The sequence below is a fragment of the Quercus lobata genome, chromosome 9 (genome assembly GCF_001633185.2).
Source record: "Quercus lobata isolate SW786 chromosome 9, ValleyOak3.0 Primary Assembly, whole genome shotgun sequence".
NCBI lineage: Eukaryota > Viridiplantae > Streptophyta > Magnoliopsida > Fagales > Fagaceae > Quercus > Quercus lobata.
This window is the reverse complement of record NC_044912.1, coordinates 37123583-37143294: the sequence shown is the minus strand read 5'-3', so window position 1 is coordinate 37143294 and position 19712 is coordinate 37123583. Positions and strand designations below refer to the sequence as shown.

At 38.9% G+C, this 19712-nt stretch overlaps 1 protein-coding gene across 1 annotated transcript; it reads right to left on the bottom strand.

Moving 5' to 3' along the window:
* Window positions 1-10142: 10142 nt before the first annotated feature.
* Window positions 10143-18598, bottom strand: LOC115961683. Its single transcript, XM_031080619.1, has 5 exons — window positions 18039-18598; window positions 17421-17534; window positions 17142-17301; window positions 16872-16991; window positions 10143-10385 (listed from the first exon to the last, which is right to left on the bottom strand). The coding sequence occupies exons 1-5, from the start codon at window positions 18596-18598 to the stop codon at window positions 10143-10145; spliced, it is 1197 nt and encodes a 398-aa protein (XP_030936479.1).
* Between the last annotated feature and the right edge of the window lie 1114 nt (window positions 18599-19712).

Below are 19712 nucleotides of genomic sequence, written 5' to 3'. Positions count from 1 at the left end.
ATATGGAAATGTTGAGATGGTTTACGCGACCTCCATTCACCATCTACAATGGAAAAATCGACCTAGTGGAGCATGTGAGTCACTATATACCGATGATGTTGCTTTATTCTCATAATGATGGGTTAATGTGTAATGTGTTCCCATCTAGCCTTGGACTGGCAGCAATGAGGTAGTTCAACGGTTTGAGGAAGGGGTCAATCCAAAATTTTGGGGAGTTAATACAAGCATTCGGAGCCCAATTCATTACATGTAGCAAAGTTCCTCAATCGATAGGTTCTTTGTTATCTATGAGGATGAGAAATGGTGAGACCCTTCGATCTTATACGAACAAGTATTGAGAACTTTATAATGAGATAGGAGAGGGGAATGAGCAAGTGGCAGCCAACACCTTCTGAATAGGCCTTCACGAAGAGTTAGCGTTAAGACTTTCTCTAACCATGTGGCCTCCCGAAGACATGCACCAGCTAATGAGAAGGATTAAGGAGTATAAGAGACTGAAAGATGACTGACTGTAGGGAAAAGGTAAAGCCCCAATCTCATCGCAGTATTGTAAAGAATATCGCCTTGAAAAGTTTCAATAGAGAACTAAGAGAGAGCTAAGGGTGCCTGTGGAAGGCTCAGAGTAGTGTGCCGAGGGAGTTAACGCTATGGTCAAGGAACTGGTTTATAAAATCCTAGAACACATTAAGAATGAGCCTTATTTCTGATGCCCAGGGAAGATGGGTGAAGACCCGGGGAGAAGGAATCAGAGCTTATATTGCATGTACCATAGAAAAAAATGGCACACTACCAAGCAATGTCGTGTGTTGAAGGATCACTTGGAGTAGTTGGTGAAGGCTGGGCATCTTAAGGAGTTCTTAGTTTGGTTGGAAGGAATACATGTAGGTCAGGGGTCGGGAAGTCAAAATGACTAAACTCTCCCACCTCCCTTAGGGATCATTAAGGCTATCCATGCAACCTCTCGGGGTGTAAGCATGAATAGTCGGAAGGGGGTACTAAGCATGGTATCCCCACCTGAAGCAAATGCCATGGACCGACTTGAGAAGAGGCCCCAAAGGACCTCCGTCCCGATCACTTACAGTGAGGCAGATTTGGAAGGAACATCTCAACCGCACGATGATGCTTTAGTTGTGACGTCTCGAATTGGAGGTTTCTTAGTAAAAAAGGTCATGGTGGATCAAGGCAGCGGAGTCGAGATAATGTACCCTGATCTTTACAAGGGACTAGGGCTGAAGCTAGAAGACTTGAGTAGATATGATACCCCGCTTGTCGGGTTTGACGGGAAGATTGTGACTCCCAAGGGGTAGATAAAGTTGCCAGTGGTAACCGAAGGCAAGGAAGTGGAGTTAATTTTATCGTGGTCAATGCTTTCTCTCCCTCCACAGTGATCCAGGGGAGGCCTTGGATCCATGCCATAGGAGAGGTACCATCAACTTTGCACCAGAAGATTAAGTTTCCTACAGAAGATGGGGGTCACGGTAGTCTAGGCTAATCAAAAGGTAGCAAGGCAATGTTTGGTGGTAGCGATAAACCACAAAATTAAGCAAAAGGAACAAGTTGATCAAGAGCCATTATAGCAATTACCAGTGACCGAGGTATTAATGGGGGTAGACAGCGTCCAAGAGTTAGTATAAATACCAATTATGTCGTATTCCGACAGGTATTTCCAGATTTGGAAAAGTTGTCTGCCGAGGACCGAGTGGAAATTCTACTACCGTTGGTGCAAAATTTGGACGTGATTGAAGAAGTCCATACAAAGTGACCGGGGTTGACCTAGCCTTTCTCATGCATAATTTGAATGTAAACCCCTTGGTCCCACCAAAAAAACAAAAACTGCGGAGATTCCCGAAACCCCATGTGGAGGCAGTAAAGGAGGAAGTGAAGAAGTTGAAGTAGACGAGGGCCATCAAGGAAGTGTTCTTCCCCGAATGATTAGCTAACACGGTGGTGGTGAAGAAGAAGAATGGAAAGTGGAGAGTTTGCGTCAACTTCACCGACCAGAACTGAGCGTGCCTAAAAGACCATTCTCTAGTGCCAAAGATAGATCAATTGGTGGATGCTACAGTCAGACACCAAAGGATGAGTTTTTTAGACGCCTTTCAAGGCTACCATCAAATTGCTTTGGCCCTCGAGGATCAGGAGAAAACTTCCTTTATAATGCCCGAGGGAAACTATCATTATACGGTGATACCCTTTGAACTGAAGAATACGGGAGTTACTTATCAGCGAATGGTCACACATATGTTCAAGGAAATTGATCGGTAAGACGGTGGAGGTTTATATTGATGACATCTGTAGACACTCAATTTTGCACCCATAATTTAATCAAGGAGAATGACTTGAATGACCAATCCATGTACCCCAAAAATCATAATTGCATTACATGCATCAATTTGTTCTTGCATTACATGCATCGATTTGTCTTTGCATTACATGCATCAATTCATTCATTGCATATCATAAAAATGATTTTGAGATTCTAACAGTCACAGCGGTGATTTCGGTTTTCAAATCGGACCATCGAATTGAAAGATATCGCATGATCAAGTTTGCACGGTCAACATGCATTGTGTCTAGCTAGAGTCGACCACACATGATTAGTTTAAATTAATTCTGATTGGTTAAACAATTTGATAGGCCAAGAATGTATTGACCCCTTGTAATAAATTAGCCAATTGATTTAGCCAAGTTAATTAATTAATTCAATTAAGATGCAAAATGCATGGCAACACAAACAAATCACCAATTAACTAAAGTGCAACGGAAATTAAATTGACATGGTGATTTGTTTACAAATGAGGAAAACCTACACGGTAAAAACCCCACCGGGTGATTTTAAGGTCACTACTCTCGAGAATCCACTACTATCAAAACAAGTGGTTACAAGTAAAGGAATTCTTGTACCTTATACCAACCTACAGTTAAACCCTTACCCCAATACCTAATTGGACTTGTTCTGTAGTAACAGTCTCTTCTTTTTAATGCACAGCTCCCAATACGTGACTAACCAATATATGCGCGAATCCCAGTACGTGACTTTATCACCAACTTGAGAAAGATGTTGGTTGCAAAGTTTTTCAGTTCATCATACGATGAAGATCACGAAACTCCTTGGTCACAAAACCTTAAGGTGTACAAACACAGCAATTTCTTCAAGAGAAAGATGAATTAAGGCAAATTCTGTCTCTGGTCACAATTTGCATGAACACAACTTTGCTTCACACTTGTGCAACCTTTTACGGCCCTTAAAATAATTCTTATATATGTTTAGGGTTGTGAGAAAAGAAAGCCTAAACACATACTCACGGAATGGAGTGAAATCAGTTATGAAAAACTGAATTTCATAAACCTCGATAGATAGGGTATTTATTGAGCTAGCTATCGAGTTTCGAGCTTCAGCAATTTTTTAAACCTCGATAGATGCTAGCTGTCGAGTTTTAAAATCCAGCACTTTCTCACTTGTTTCTTGGATAGACTTGCGTGGTTTTAACACTTGAACTTGAAACCTTGTTCCTTGAAACATTAAACACATCCTAGATCTACCCAATTACAAGTAAAGTGCGTTTTGTCAAAGGATTAGCCAATTCTAACTTAACATATGTTCCTAACATCAAATCACATATGTCCTAACACAATTAAAATTGATTAAATAATTTTGTGATTGGTTGACAATTAATGTTTAAAATAGGGATGCATGCATGGGAATAAAAGGGATGATTGGATAACAATAAAATTGTAGATAATCTGAACTTTCTCTAGATTTATTTTAGGGTATTTATCTTCAAGATAATTATTCTTAAATAGCCAAAATTACCCAGAAAAGATATAAAAAAAAATCATAGACGGAGGATGAAAACGCGTCTAGGTACAAGGACCAACCAAAAAACCCTAGAAGAGGAGTCTAAACGGCACTCGAACACGAAAGAGTGTTCGGAGCCATAGGGCCAATTTGGCACTTTTGGAGTGTCGAACAACACTTTAAAAGGGCCGAATTTTCATGTGATGGGCTTTAGCCCAACGGCTTTCGGGTGACAATAAAGCACATCCTTTTCGACCTTTTCGCAAAAGGATGCGTCCAGATTCAAACCCTTATCGACCGTGCCTATTTTTTAGAGTCTTTTGGCCTCTATAAATAAAGACTAAACCTCATAATTCAACACCCTTTTTTTTTACACTCTGAGAGGCACACATTTTGGGCTCCCAAATAGCTCATATTTTCTGATCTCCTCTTTGATTTTTTTTGTAGAAGCTAGGGTTTTTAGGTTTCAAGGATAACTAAATAAGTTTATTTGAACCCTAAAACATCCTCTCAAGTAGAAGAGTGCTCATGCAAGAGGTTGTTTTCTAAACCCTTTTATTTTTATGCTTTTCTTATCATGATGATGTATGTTTAATTGTTTCAAATATTCATAATTTGGTTTATAAAAGCATGTTCTTGATTTCTTTATTAATCTGTTTCTTAATTTTAAAGATCTGTATGCAGTCAACTATTTTTCTTCAATCTGCATCTTTCTTAGATGCAGATCTGAATTTTTCTTCAAAATAAGATGGATCTGCATCTTTCTTAGATGCAAATCTATTTTATTTTATTTTTTTTAACAAAATAGATTTGCATCTTTCTTAGATGTAGATCTAAGTTTATCTTCAAAAAAAAAACAGATATGCATCTTTATGAGATGCAGATTTGAATTTTTCTCAAATCAAAACTAATTTATATCTTTCTTAAGATACAAATCTGATTTTTTTTAATACATGCAAATTGTTGAAATAAAGAAAGAGATCTTGTACTACTATGTTTGTGTTTGTTTTAATTCATGATTGCATAAATTCATATTATGAGTGGAATTCTCTTCTTAAAAAAAATCCTTTTCATATATAAAAACAGATTTGATTTTTCCGTTATTAAAAACCATTTTTTTATCATCACAAAATAGATCTGATCTTTTACAAACCGAAAAGCCATTTTTTTAGTTCTTAAAAAACAGATCTGATATTTTTCAAACCCAAAGACTTTATTTTATGTAATAAAAACATATCTGAATTTTTATCATCAAAAACCACTTTTTCTACGTCCTACAAAACAAATCTGGTATTTTGACAAATCAAAATCAATTTTTTTTACCAACCAAAACAAATCTGATTCTTTTCAAAAGAAGAGACTTCATTCATAAATAAATTTGTGTGATTTAATTTTTGTTTCACATGTTCAACTTATCATTCATAACATGCATAAAAAAGTACATTGGTCACAAGAGTCTAGAAGACCAGACTTTGTCTGGGTAGAATGGATGCCTAACACCTTCCCATTCCGTAACCTAGCCTTCAGATTTAGGTCCTTGGTTAAGTAGATCTAGCCTTGTCTTTACTTTTTATTTTGGGTAGAATGTAACTAGGACAAAAAGCCATGTAATTATTTGGTAGTTTGTAACTAGAACCCAAAACTATGTAATTTTTCAAATATGTAATTCTTTATTCAATCAATGAAATGATACTATTCAGTCATGTTTTATTTTTTTTTTCTTATTTTTTGTATAAAAAATAAGTGGCGACTCCATACCACTTACCCAAAAAGAGAGGTGCCTTAAAAGCACTCGAATCTCTTTTTTGAGAGACACTTTTGTAGAGGTCTCTCACAACATTGTGGTGAGGACTTAGGAGAGTGTGGGACATGCCGATGACCTGGTAGAGGTCATTGGTATACTGAGGCAGCACAAGTTATGCCTTAACGTCGAAAAATGTGCTTTTGGGGTAGGGTTGGGAAAATTCTAAGGTTATATGATCACCACTCGGGGGATAAAGGTGAACCCCGACCAAATAATGGCCATTCAACAGTTTTGCCCACCGAACAATCCTAAAGAGGTCTAGAAGCTTACTGGCATGATTGCCGCTCTGAATAGGTTTGTATCAAGATAAGCAAACATATGCAGACCGTTTTATCAGTTATTGAAGAAGTGGAAGGGTTTCCAGTGGATAGAAGAGTGTGATTTGGCATTCAAAGATTTAAAGTCTTACCTAGCCAACCCACCCATTTTATCTTAACCTGAACTGTAGGAGGATTTATACATGTATTTAGCAGTCTCCAACCTTGCAATTAGTTTGATGTTAATTAGGCAGCACGAAGGGATCTAGAGGCCTGTGTATTACCTTAGCAAAACTTTGGTGGATGCAGAGACTCGGTACTTACTGTTGAAGAAAATGGCGCTGGCCCTAGTGCATGCTACCAGGAAGTTATCACATTACTTTCAGGCCCACACAGTATGGGTGTTAGCCAAGTACCCTTTCCAGTCATTGTTAAGGGGATCAGATTTCATTAGGAGGATAGCAAAATGGGGGACAAGATTGGGAACGTTTGGCATACATTACAAACCGAGGAACTCCATTAATGGTCAGGTGCTGGCAGACTTTGTGGCTGAGTTCACCCTTTCTTCACAGGGCTCTGTGGGGATATACCAAGTCACTATTAGATGGTGGAAAGTGTTTATGCATGGAGCATCTAACACAAAAGGATCAGGGGTTGGGATAGTGTTGGTGTCACCCGAGGGTGTAAAATTTGAGAAGTCACTAAGGTTGGGCTTTCGGGCGTTGAACAATGAAGCCAAATATAAAGCCCTCATTGCTGGGCTGTGGGCAGCGCAAAAACGTGGTGCCAAGGAGGTGGAGATGTTCTCAGATTCAAGATTGGTGGTGAGTCAAATAGATGTGAGCTTCGAGGCAAAGGACTCTCACATGTCACAATACTTCAAGTTGTTCATGAATATATGGGCAAACTTCTAGAAAGTTAGTGTAGTCAAAGTGCCGAGAAGTCAGAACAGTCATGCCAATTCCTTGGCCATATTGGCATCCTCTTTAGACGATTGCATTCCCCGAATGATTATCGTAGAACTGTTAGAGCAACAGAGCACTGAGCAGCAAACGGCGGTAGTAGTCACTTCAGAACTAGGGTCAAGTTGGTTAGACCTTTATATTGCATTTCTATCCGATGGGTCGTTGCCGACAAATGACAAAAAGGCTAAGAAGGTGCGGAGAATATCGGCTCAATTTTTGTTGTCCAAGGACAAGAAGTTGTACCGGCATTCATTTGGAGGACCATACTTGTTGTGTCTTCACTTTAGCAAAGCTGCCGAGTTGTTAGTTGAGCTTCACGAAGGAATATGTGGGAGGCACTCAGAAGGCAAGTCACTCGCACACCAAGCTATGACCCAAGGATTCTGGTGGCTGAACATGCAGTAAGAGGCAGCTGACTATGTTAAAAAATGTGATCAATGCAAGAGACACGCACCTATCTTGCACCAACTGAGAGGGGGGGGGGGAATTTGAACCCGATCACTAGTCCTTGGCCCTTTGCCTAATGCAGATTAGATATAATCAGGCCATTCCCCCCATGCATTTGGGAACAAGAGATATATGGTGGTGGCGACGGACTATTTTACCAAGTGGGTAGAAGCCGAAGCCTTGGCAAATATTAGGGACATTGACGTGAAGAAATTTGTATGGAAGAACATCATTACAAGGTTCAAAGTTCCCCGGGCATTGGTGTCTGATAATGGGCTATAGTTCAATAGCAAGATTTTTCGAGAGTATTGTGGTAGTCTCGGGATAACCAATAAGTGTTCATCACCCATGTACCCTCAGAGCAATGGTTAAGCCAAAGCAACAAATAAGATGATCGTTAGTGGTTTAAAGAAGAGACTAGAGGGGGCGAAGGGAAATTGGGTCGAAGAGCTTCTGAACATTTTATGGGCCTACCAAACAACTCCTAGAAGGTCAACAGGGGAGACAACCTTTTCCATGACCTACGGCACCGAGGCAGTTATACCGATAGAGATTAGCTTGTCAAGTATGAGGGTTATCGACTTTATGCGAAGCAACAATGATAAGTATTTGATTGGGAATTTGGATCCCTAGAAGAGCGAAGAGAAATGGTATCGATTCGACTGGCCATTACCAATAGAAGCTAGCTCGAGGGTATAATAGGAAGGTGAGGCCTCAGGAGTTCGTGGCAGGCTACCTTATTTTGTGAAAGGCTATTGGGAGCATAAGGGATATTAGTGCTGGAAAACTAGCATCAAATTAGGAGGGACCTCGGCTGGAGTAGGAGCTTATTACTTGGAAGATATGGAAGAGAGGCCCCTGTCCCAACCATGGAATGTTTGTAATCTAAAGAAATACTACCCATGAGTGTAATATAGAATGTAGTATGCATCTCTAAGACTATAGATTTACTTGAATGGTGAAAGTAGATGGAATTTAGTTACAAAGCTTTGTGTAGTATATAAGTGAACCAACGAGCACCCACGCATATCCTTAACAAATTTTTCTAAGGACAAAAACATGGCATCGACCTGACTTTGGTCACCGACCATCTGGAAACCTTAACAAATTTCTCTAAGGACAGAAACATGGCCTTGGCCTAACCTCATTTGTGGTTTATTTGAATGTGAGCGATGATCCCCAGGAAATGGAGGTAGTAAGTTTTACATGTAAATTACTAAGTGTTTCTGCTTAAAAATCCTTTTGAGATAAGATAGCACCATCTCATTTAGAGTTATGGTATCGTTCATACAAAGAGGGCTTGGCCATGCGACTGATTGTTAATGAAAATTTAATTATAGCGAGACGATTGCACTAAGTGTCGTGAGAAAAAGAGATGAAACGTAAATACGAACAAACAATTTAACCAAGAAGAGCACAAATGTTCAACATGGGAAGAATCAAATGTAGTTCAAATACATGATGCTCAAAACACTGAGCCGAGTACTAATCATGCAAAAAAAGAAAAAGAAAAAAGAAATAATAAATAATAAATAATAAACTTCTCCAAAAGATGGGTAAACTAATTGGACGGGTTTTGTGTGTCGGCAGCTGAGGTCTCGGGAGTGGCAGTAGTATTCGGGGAAACAAAGCTCAGATCTAACGGTAAAGTATTTTTGGCCTCGATCGGGGTAGCAGTGTTCTGATTCTCTTTGTCCAGCACCACTACATGGGCATCAATCTACTTCGAAAATTCCCTCATGCCTAGGCTGTCCTCTCCCTCTTCCTCCTCGACATCCTCTGAATGCTCTTCCTCTTGAGCGTCCGTTAGTAGGTCTTTAGGGAGGGGGATCTGGCTAGCATCTCTTAAGGAGGAATCCTCGAGAACACTGACCACGTTGACTGCAACCATCCAGCCCTTAGAGAACCTAAGCTTGTGAGCTTGGACGATCACCACCCCAGTCGAGTTTTCCACGTCCTTGAACCCCATGTTATAGTAAATTTGCTCATAGTTATTCATTACCTCTTTAAGGTTGGCAAGTTCCTTCTCACGAGTTGTAACTAGGCTGGAAACCTCGGCCAACTTGACCTCGGTCTTATTAAGCTTCCCCTGCAACTCCTCGGCCACTTCCCGAGTCGCCTCCACCGTGGTGGCTCGGCGCTTTGCCAAATCTAACTTAAGGGTTTTTTTCATTTAGAGTGGCCTTAGCCACTTGTTTCAGGGCCTTTTCCTTGTCAACCTCCTCCATGATACCTTTAAATCGACCTTCCACCACATGAGTCAGTTGGGAGGCTTGAAAAAAAAAAAGAATAATAACAAGGATACAAGTTAGTTTGATCCAAGCATTAACACTTAGAAAAATTTGAATCAAGTTAAAGGGAATCGGGATCTAATAACACAGAATGAATGAGAGATAAATTCACTTACAGCTATTGTGTGCCACTTCAGTTTTGAGAAGAGGTCGTAATCCCGACAACCCTCGTAGTGGTCCATGTCACTGGGGAGCAACAAGACCTTGCCGAGGCTGTCAGAGGTTTTCCCACCGAGGCTATTCTGCCAGGTTCAGAGAAAAGAGTCAATGGGGAGGACTTTATCGCCCAGCATAAACGTGCACTCCCATCCATAAGAGGATGCGAAGGTGGAAGCTACATGAGACCCGATTGTCATCAGTTGATCAGCTAGACTTAACCCTTAGATGGCCCCCCGGACTGGGGAATCAGGGTAGTTACAGCTAAACTTGGGGAAGGCTACTCGGTCGTCTGCGGGCCGGTCTAAGGAAGGGTTTCCTCTGCCACCCTTTTTCTTTTTCGGCGCTATTGCTACGTGGGGGGGGGGGGGGGGGATTGGCTCGCTGAGGAGCCACTTGTGAAGCGACCTATCCCTTAGAAGCTTATGCTCCCGGGAACCAGCACTCCAAACCCATGGTACGCCTCTGAACCATTCCTTCAGCTGGATTGGGGGCTATTGGCACTTCGACGATGGGGGCTTTTACCTGAATGTGAACAGCACGGCCTTGGAACACCATGTCACCAGATCCGTCCCAAACTAGTTCAAGGGAATTAGCACGGGCTATCCTAGGCCCTAGGTGTCTTGCCTCCCAACTTGTGAGTCTGTGCAAAAGGAATCCGGGAAGCTGCATGTCAAGGTATGACAGTAAAGAGCTACCAATCGTTAGGGCACCCGATGAATCTTGGTAGCTCATGTACGAAGGGACACACCCAAGAATCAATTGCCCGTCGTAGTGCACAAAAATCTCTGAGCGTAGCATGAAGTTTAATTCCTGAGCTCTTACAACACTCAGGTCGGGCTGGAACCTCCTAGAATCTTAAAAAAAATAAATAAATAAAATTAAAAAAATAACAGCAATAAGTAACGATATGTGCAGTACAACAAAAAGGGGGGGGGGGGAACTCCTAAAGCAATGTTACACTTGACAGGTTACCGACCTATCTAGTGAAGAGAGGTTGGATAGGTTAATTTTCCATTTAACCAATTCCCGCTCACCCTCATGAACTCCCTTGCCGAGTTCATGTTGGAGTAGGGGAGGTAGAAGATCAATCTGACCGTGGTATTTCAGGTCTGAAGATAGTACCCATGCTTTAGACTCCCCCGAATAGTGTACAGGAAGTTGATGTAATAGTGGGTTAGGTGTAGACCATACAGTTGGTTAAGATGCCCCACACAACTGACTACCCTATGAAAGTTAGGCAGACATTGATCGGAGCTAAGCCCATAAAAACCCAGGGCCCTAAGCAACAAAGGCGCTATGGGGAACCTAACCCCACCCTCTAGTATTGACATTAAGGGAAAAAGGAGTACATGGGGTAACCTCTAGTCCTCTATATCACCTCATGACAGTATGATATATTCATGTCATGAGGGATATTATACCTAATTTTGAAAGACTTAACATCTGCACTAGTCCTTAGGAGGTGTGAAAAACTCATTTTCTTTTCTTTTCTCTACCCAACCCACAAGAAGATTTACAAGGGAAAGAAGACTTACTCGAAGATTTTGTTGATGATGGAGATGGGCTTAGGAGGAATATGTGGGCTTGGGAAGAAGAAGGAAACGAAGTTCAGAATTTGAAAAAAAAACAAAAGTATATAATGGCATGAAGAACATTAGCATTTATAGAGATGAACACCATTTAATGAGATTGCAAAAATCAATCAATGCTTACCATTGTTTCTTTTCACACGTGCCTTGGTAATCAAAGCGCCAGATCATCTCAACTGTCTAACGTTGAAGATTCTGCCACATGCACATTCAGGATGAGCAATCATGTCTGCTGCATTAATTGAGCGACGGGTTGATATTCTTAAGGCGTAACCGTCATAGTTGAAAAAGAGAGAGAGAAAAATCGCCGACCACATAGTAGGAAACCCTGATCCCATCTCAACTTCATGAAAATGGGATTATGAGGGGCTATTGTAGGGGCTCGAGCCCCAAAATCGTGAATGGCCCACATCACCAAAGCCTAACACAAAATTAGACACGGAAGAGATGAGATTAGCTCGCTAACAAAATGGGAAAGTCCTCGGTAGTATAGAGTTATGCTCGAGCCAAGTTGGGCCCAACACTGACAAGCCAGCTAAAGGAAAGACCAAGGGAGAATAACCATTTGAGGTTGGAACCGAACATTGTTAAATAACTGTGGGGAGTTCACTGCTGAGCACTAATTGGCGTCTAGAACAAGTTCCAAGGAAGTCCTCTTAAGTCATGAGGATTCCTAGGGATTCAAATAGATTTGGAAAAGTGTGTCAAGTGAGGAAGTAATGATAGCTCCCCCACTAAGGAGAGACTATAAAAGGAGAAGAAGGTGAGCATGTAAGGGGGTTGGAAAAATTAATGGAAGAAAAAGGGAAACACAGGGAACCAGTAGGAAACGAAGGGGGAACTACATTGTATTAAGGGTTAAGGGAAGACAAGCCAGGCGAAGTTTAGGGCCTAGTTTGTAGGATCGTGACACATCCCACATATAAATAAATTGGGGCCTAAGTACAAATTGAAAACAAAGTTTTTGGCTGCCACAGGTATATATAGTAGACTAAAACCCTAGACTAATAGATTTCTAAAGACTTGGCTTGTAGACAAAGTAAAATTAAGATTGGGCTTATACTAACAGGCTAATATATCTCTAACACTCAAAAATAGTTTGATAACAGGTTACTAGCAAGTCCATTTGAAATATCGTCTCCATTACAATAAAGTTTTTTTTTTTTTTTTTTTTTTTTTGTGTGGATAAAATGCAATAAAGTCTATTAATCCTACACACACACACATATATATATAGACAGTAAATAACTGTTAATTAATTATTTTATTTTTTTGAAAACAATAACCGTTAATTAATAATAACTATTTAAAAGAGTTAATTTTAAGTGAGCCACACCTTTTTACATAATTATGTAAAAAAATTTGATATTAAGATTCACCTTGCTCGGCACTTTGCTTGATCAAACCTCAAGTAGGGACGAAACTAAGCTTGGACTTTGGGGGGCAATGGCCCCCCTAATTTTTTTTTTTTTTTTTTTAAATTATTAGTATATATATGGGTATTAATTTTAGCAATTCTTTTTAATAAAATTACACTTTTCCCCCCTAACAATATCATTGATTCTTTTAAGAGTAATACTATTGTAAGGATAGGAAGTTTGAGTAAGTATATTAGGTTATAGGCTGTGCTCGAGGACGAACAAAAGCTTGAGGATGGTCAAAGGGATTGTTAAGCCTAAATCAATGGGCCGAGGATAAAAGAAGAGAATGGCGGGTCAGCTGTGGTTCTTGAGGAGCTGAGTCACCTCAGGAGAGCTTTAAGTAGGTAACCATTTTGGAAAGATAAGCTTCAGGGAAGGTAGCAGAGTTGGGTCAACAATAAAAGAAGAACTAAATGGGAAGAAGGCTGTCACCACCACATTAAATGCACTGCACCAAATGAACTGGCCGCATTTATGGACAAATGACACCAAAATAGTGCCATCTAAATTCACAGCTACTCACAAAACTTCCAGGAGGTCCTGATGGGACAAGCATCCAAGGTATTTTCTACAAAATCAACAGGTGGAAGGCTGGGATGGAGGGGTGAAGGATTATATAGGGAAATGGCCACCGTAAAAAAAGGGGTATGTAATTGAAGAAGAAAGAAAAAAGAGAGGAACACACTGTATTCATATAAGCTTGAGTTAATATAAGAACATCTCATCCTCGGACTTGACTGAGGAGCGTTATTTCTATCAATTTGTGTTTTTGATCTTATTGGCATGAATCATATTAGATATGGCCCATACTTAATTTGCTGAGACGCTTTCTTGTAAAACTCATTCTCTAACAAATATATTGTTTTAGGCTTGTTGGGTTATCATCCACTATTCTTGGTGGGCTAAGGTTTATACTCTAGTCCTTACAACTATAGTCACAAACTTTTCTACAATATTTTTACAAAGTGTTGAGATAATAAATTCTTATTGGTTTGTATCTGTGCTCACCACTTATATCATTTATTTTATTTACCAAATGGCGCCCTCTATTTCTACTTCTAACTAAAGGCGAACAGCCGGCATTGCAAGCAAATAAAGAGCCCCTGGCTGTTTGAGTCGTTGCGAGCTGGAAAGTGTACCTGCAATTTGAGTCGTGAAAGGGCAGCTTGCTTTATTATATTATTATAATTAATAATAGATATATAATATTCTATATATATAAACAATAAGAAAATCATTTTTTTTTAATCCAATTCTTCATTCCTAGGAAGAGGAAAAAGCAGATAGAGCAAAGGCCTCCTCTTTCCATCTGCTCTTCCCGAAGTGAGCAAATTGCATGTAGCGATTCGTAGGGGCTTATAGTTTAATTGGTTGAAATGTACCGCTTATAACAGTTATAGACAACCACCAGAGGTGCCACAAAGGGTAATCAAAACCCCCTAGTGTTAACAACAAATCAACCACTAGGAGAATCTAAAGCTAACTAGAGTTCTGTTCCATCCTTTGATAGAGTCACGCACCTATTTAAGTGAAATCGTTTGGGTGAAGCTTGTGAATTGAACACCTATAAAAATTCAGCTTGTTGAGACAGATACTTGAATGAAGCTTGGAATGAATTAATTAATAAATGAAATTAAGACAATACGATAGGGAAAAATCTAACAACATTTTAATCTTTCTTGCCAAGTGGCTTCATTCGTGTCCTTCAGTAAGGGGGGGTAAAGTAGCGTCTACTAGCACAGGAAGTCGCTATCCAACTGCATCCGTAACATTTTTTTTTTTTTAAAGACCATAAAAAAATTTATAGATCTAAACTCTAAAACAAAATATACAAGCTCAAAAACATTAGCGCAACAACAAAAATTACCAATAGCAAAACTAAAAAAAATTAAGTCTAACCAACAAATTTTACCCAAAACAAACAACCAGACACTTAAAAAAAAAAAAAAAAATTAGCAAAATAATTTTGTCCTTACCTAGTAGTAAACACCAAAAAAAAAAAAAAAACTCTCAACGTCTAAGCAACAAAGTTGGAGGCTGGAGTTGCCGCACATAACCAGCAGCAGAGCTACCCTCCTTACTCCAAATCCTAGCTTCGTCCTAACCTCAAGTAACATCAAACATAAACTTTTATCAATCTTTGCACAACACTAACTCAAGCAATGCTTAAACATAAATTTTACTCAACTCTCACGCGACACTTGCTTGAGCTAACTTTTGAAAATCAAACTTCCACCCCTTCCAACGTGAGATTATTTCATGTATTACAACCTACCTCTCTCTCTCTCTCTCTCTCTCTCTCTCTATATATATATATATATATAAATATATATCTGTGTGTGTGTCCAACTCTTATGGGGTATACTGTAGAGAGAGAGAGAGAGAGAGAGTTGTGATAGCACTAACTCTGACAATTCCCATGGGGCACATTGTAAATATACGAGTTCAAAAGGTTAGTAATGCCTGATTCTTCTTCTTCTTCTTTATTTTTTATTACATTAAAAATACAATTTCTAATTAACCAAATCACACACACTAATATATCATTGGCTAACTTGTTTAAAAATGAGGTAAATTACTTCAAACACTTATTATAGGATCCTCTCATCCATCTCATGGTTTAATTGAACATTAAAAATCTGGAAGTTTATGTAATCACTCTCCATTTTAAGTAGATCCATCTCCTAGTATAGATTGCACATTAAAAATCTAAAAGTATATGTGATCACAAGCAAGAAATAAAATTGTGAGGTTTTGAAAACAGACAGAAGCCAAGAACTAGGAGAAGTTGTGAAGAAAAAATTCAAAGCAACACTAGCAAAATAAAACCCTCTGCTTTATTCCAGGAGCAACCTCACATTATTCAGTTTAACCCTTCACTTTTTACATGGAAAGTCAGAAGCATTTGCTCTAAATACTTTTTAGTACAAAGAACTTGTGATAACTCAACAACTATCTCAATTTGTTCATATTTTTCTGAAGGTGCCTTTCTTAAAACTAATTTACAATTGATATAACACCACACAAGCATTTCTCAAAACCTATTTTTATCTCGTTGTATGGCTATTTTGTTCAAAAACATAAGTTAGAACTTAGAACACAGGCTAAATTTGCACTATATGTAGAAAAAAATAAATAGTTTCTTCTTATAAATGTAACTCGTTTACTCTTTCTCATCACCACTGCATTACTTTTTTACTTGGTGCAAAGGCACATCACAAACTCTACTCAAAAGCCATGATAACTTTTAAAGACGGATAAGACAAGTTATACTATATACAACATTGACAATTATCATTTTTTTTTTTTTTCAGAAACAAACGCACACAAGAGAGAAGAAAAAAGTTCCAAGACGGAGCCATACCACAAACACCACAAATTTAAAAAGCATCTGATAAACATAATAACATTTCATTACATTAGAAACAAGTTTTAAAAGCATCTGCATGTCTAAAATATACAACATGAGTCCCCATAGTCTTTAGATCTCCTCAAAGGCTCAAACCTAAACAATTGATACTAACACTCAAGCTCACACTTGCTTCTTAAAACTAAACCCATGTTTCCAATTCACCCCAGATATTGGGGCATGCATTAACAAGCCCTAATCCACCCAGGGAGAGAATGAAAACACAGGAAGCAGGAGCAAAATACAATTCCTCCGAGAAAAATAAAAGACGACAACTATATTTGAAACAACCCCCACAGACCTTGTTTTCAATTCACCCCAGATTGTGCCACGTATTACCCCAAAACCAAGTCCAGGTAGAGAGTGAAATCACAGATCACAGAGTTCACCCACTAGTCACGCAGCTTGCTTGCACCAGAGTCCAAATTCCTAAGCTAGTTTAGTTCTTTACCTAAACCAACACAGTCACAAGCTACCCCAAGGGTTAGTGAAGCTAAAGTACACCGATTCCTAGACAAACCAAACCTAGCTAATCATCATTTACAACTTCCAAGATCCAACTTAAACGCAAAGCAAGGTCAGAGAGAGAGAGAGAGAGAGTTATGTAATTATGTTAACAAACTGAACCTAGGGTAAACTAAACGACAGAACAAGCACATTGATATTGTTTCAACTTTCAAGAAGTTTTTCTCAGATGCTTTGGAGGTGCACAAGGTACATGTTCACCAACCGTCATGAACTTGCAGTTGTTGGAACCGTCCCTTGGAGGTTCTAAAACCACGGGCAGGAACGAATTGCGCTTACACCAGAACCTACTGGTTTTGAAACTCTCACTTAAAGCCTCTTTCCCCTGCACAAAGAGAAGGAATTAGTATGAATCACTGTTGTAATTGAAAACTCAAAGAAGCCAAACATACAAGATAAATAAGAACCAACGAAAACAACCCCACCACATGAAAAAATTGGGAATGATATTTGAAAAACTACATGGGAAATAAACCTGAATATCAGCCACAGTGACTTCACAAGTTTTCTTGTTTTTAGCAACTTCCCATACTTGTTTATGGAAAGAGTTGAAGAACCTAAATGCAGCCACAGCATTTGTAAAGTTCACAAACGCGTATCCCAGATTAGCTGTTTTGCCTTCATTCCAACATTTCCTACGGGACAGAATCCCCAAAATTGAATTGAAATTAGAACACAGATTGTGACAAATATACAGAAAAAACAAAGAAAGTACACGGCAAATGATGCTTCAATTAAAGTTGCTACTACACACATGAAGTCCATGGGCAAGTAGACAAAATCGAAGGCAGACTTGTATGACAGTGAGTCTGCTTTTTGGTTCTCATCCCGACAATGCTTGTCCAGTATTGACAGCAGGATCTCCCTCCTGAACATTGTTATAGGACAAACATGTTAAGCCCAAAAAAGAATAGAGCATGATACCCATGTACACAAGTTATTGCTTGTTTGAACTTAATCTTCGTGTAGATGCATACATTAATACAAACACTTGCACACGCTAAGACAAAAGGAATCCAGATATTCCAAGTCTCAAAAAGTCTGTCTTTATTTTAAGGCATCGAATAAAAAAGTGATGGACATCAATAACATCAGACAGATTTCTTCCGGATATTGTTACCAAATGTAGATAAAGGACAGAATAACCAGAGAAAGTACAACCAAACAATGACTTTTCCCAATTCATGCTTTCTCCGTCGCTTGAGAGACCAAAAGTCACAGACCATGGTCATTCAATTACTTAACTATTGATGATTCCGAATACAAATTAAGGTCAGAAGATCATGAAGTAATGAAAAAGCCACTAGGTATAATCAAAGCAACGAAATTAACCTCATATAAACATAAATAAAATCAAAGAACTAAAGCTCACGTGAACTGGTTAGGAATGTTCTTGATCATAACTGTTGTGGTTCCAGAGCGCTGGACTTCATCAACAGTAGTTGGAAAAGGAACCACACGACCACTCCTCTTCAACGCCTTGCCATGAACAGTTGAAGGAGAAGTAAGAACACCATCACCACCAGCCTTCTTCGGCATCCATACAGACTTTCTTTGTGAAACCAATCTGGGTCCCACGACTCGTCCCTTGGTTCTCCTATCAACCCTTTTTCCAAAACTCAAACTCTGATGCACCTCCACACTCTTCAGCTTCTCCACCACCACTTGAGGCTGTGATTCAGCATCGTAGAATACTGCTTCACAAGGCAGATAAGCCCTGGGCTCACTGGGATGCCCATAATAAGAAGAACCAGACATAACTGGCCACGGCTGAAACGGTTGAGCTTGTTGGTAGTAGATTTCGTGAGGAACCGAGAGTCCCATAGTGGTGAGGAGAGATTTCTGCCAAGGTTGGAAGGACCTGGCATATGGGTTCAAGGGCTTGGACCCTTGGCTAGGGTTTGGAGTTGATGATGACAAGAAAAGAGCCATGGCTTTTGGGTTCAGGCACTTAATTTTGGGGACGAAAAGCTTGTAAAAAGAGATGGGGTTGTGGTTTTTTCTGTGACAGAGAGATGGGTTTGTGGGGTTTTAGGGTTATAGTAATAGTAATTGGGATATCTGGTATGTGAATGGACGGTGAAGAATGAGAGTGATAGGCAAAACCCTGATGGGGTTTTATTTTTGCAGAATTGTCTTTCGCTCTTCTAGATGAAAAAATCTCTGCAATGATGAAAGTTGGAGTTGGAGATTACTCATTATAGCTTTTATTTAATGCCTACTCTGGTTACAAGACAAAACCGATTTTGCTTTGGCGGCGAAAAATATATACTGAGAGAGAGACAGAGACTTATTACATTATTTCATGCAGAGGCACGGCACTGGTGTTTTTTTTGTAAGTGTAGGCTAAAAATACGAATAAAAATCTGCTATTTGCTAAGAGTCCGATTAATGTATTAGCCTAAAATTATTATTATTATTATTTTTTGAAACAGGTTGAAATTACTATTATTTTGAGCATAATATTAATGTTGGATATGGGTTTGTGTGTCAAATTAGTGTAGAGAATCTAGAGATATACATATTCTTTATTAGGTGGTTTTTCACCTACCTTTCTCTAAAAAAAAAAAAAGTTGGCTATAAAAATTGGGCAAAAATGACCTACTACTACTGTTTTTAAAAAAAATTAGCAATATATCACTGTTTTGGAAATATATATAGGAATCTACTATCTTTTTTGAAATTCAAGTTTGTGAAACTCGAATTTATCGTGAAACTCAAGTTCTAAAAACTCAAGTTATTTGAAAAAATGTACTCATAAAAATTTTTCTATAGTACTCGAGTTCTATAAACTCGAGTACCATGAAAAACTCGATTTCGCTACAGTTGAGTACCCAAATAGTGATAGATCTCTACATATTTCGAAATAATGATAAATTACAACATAGTTTACAAAAATGTACTATTTGGCTATTTTTACCATAAAAATTGGATCAAACTTACAACTCAAAAGGAGATGAATTCTTTTATAAAACAAACAGAGAGAGATAAGATGAACACTTAATAGAGTAATTGTAATTAATTTTCTTGTTCGATCACTGTTGAA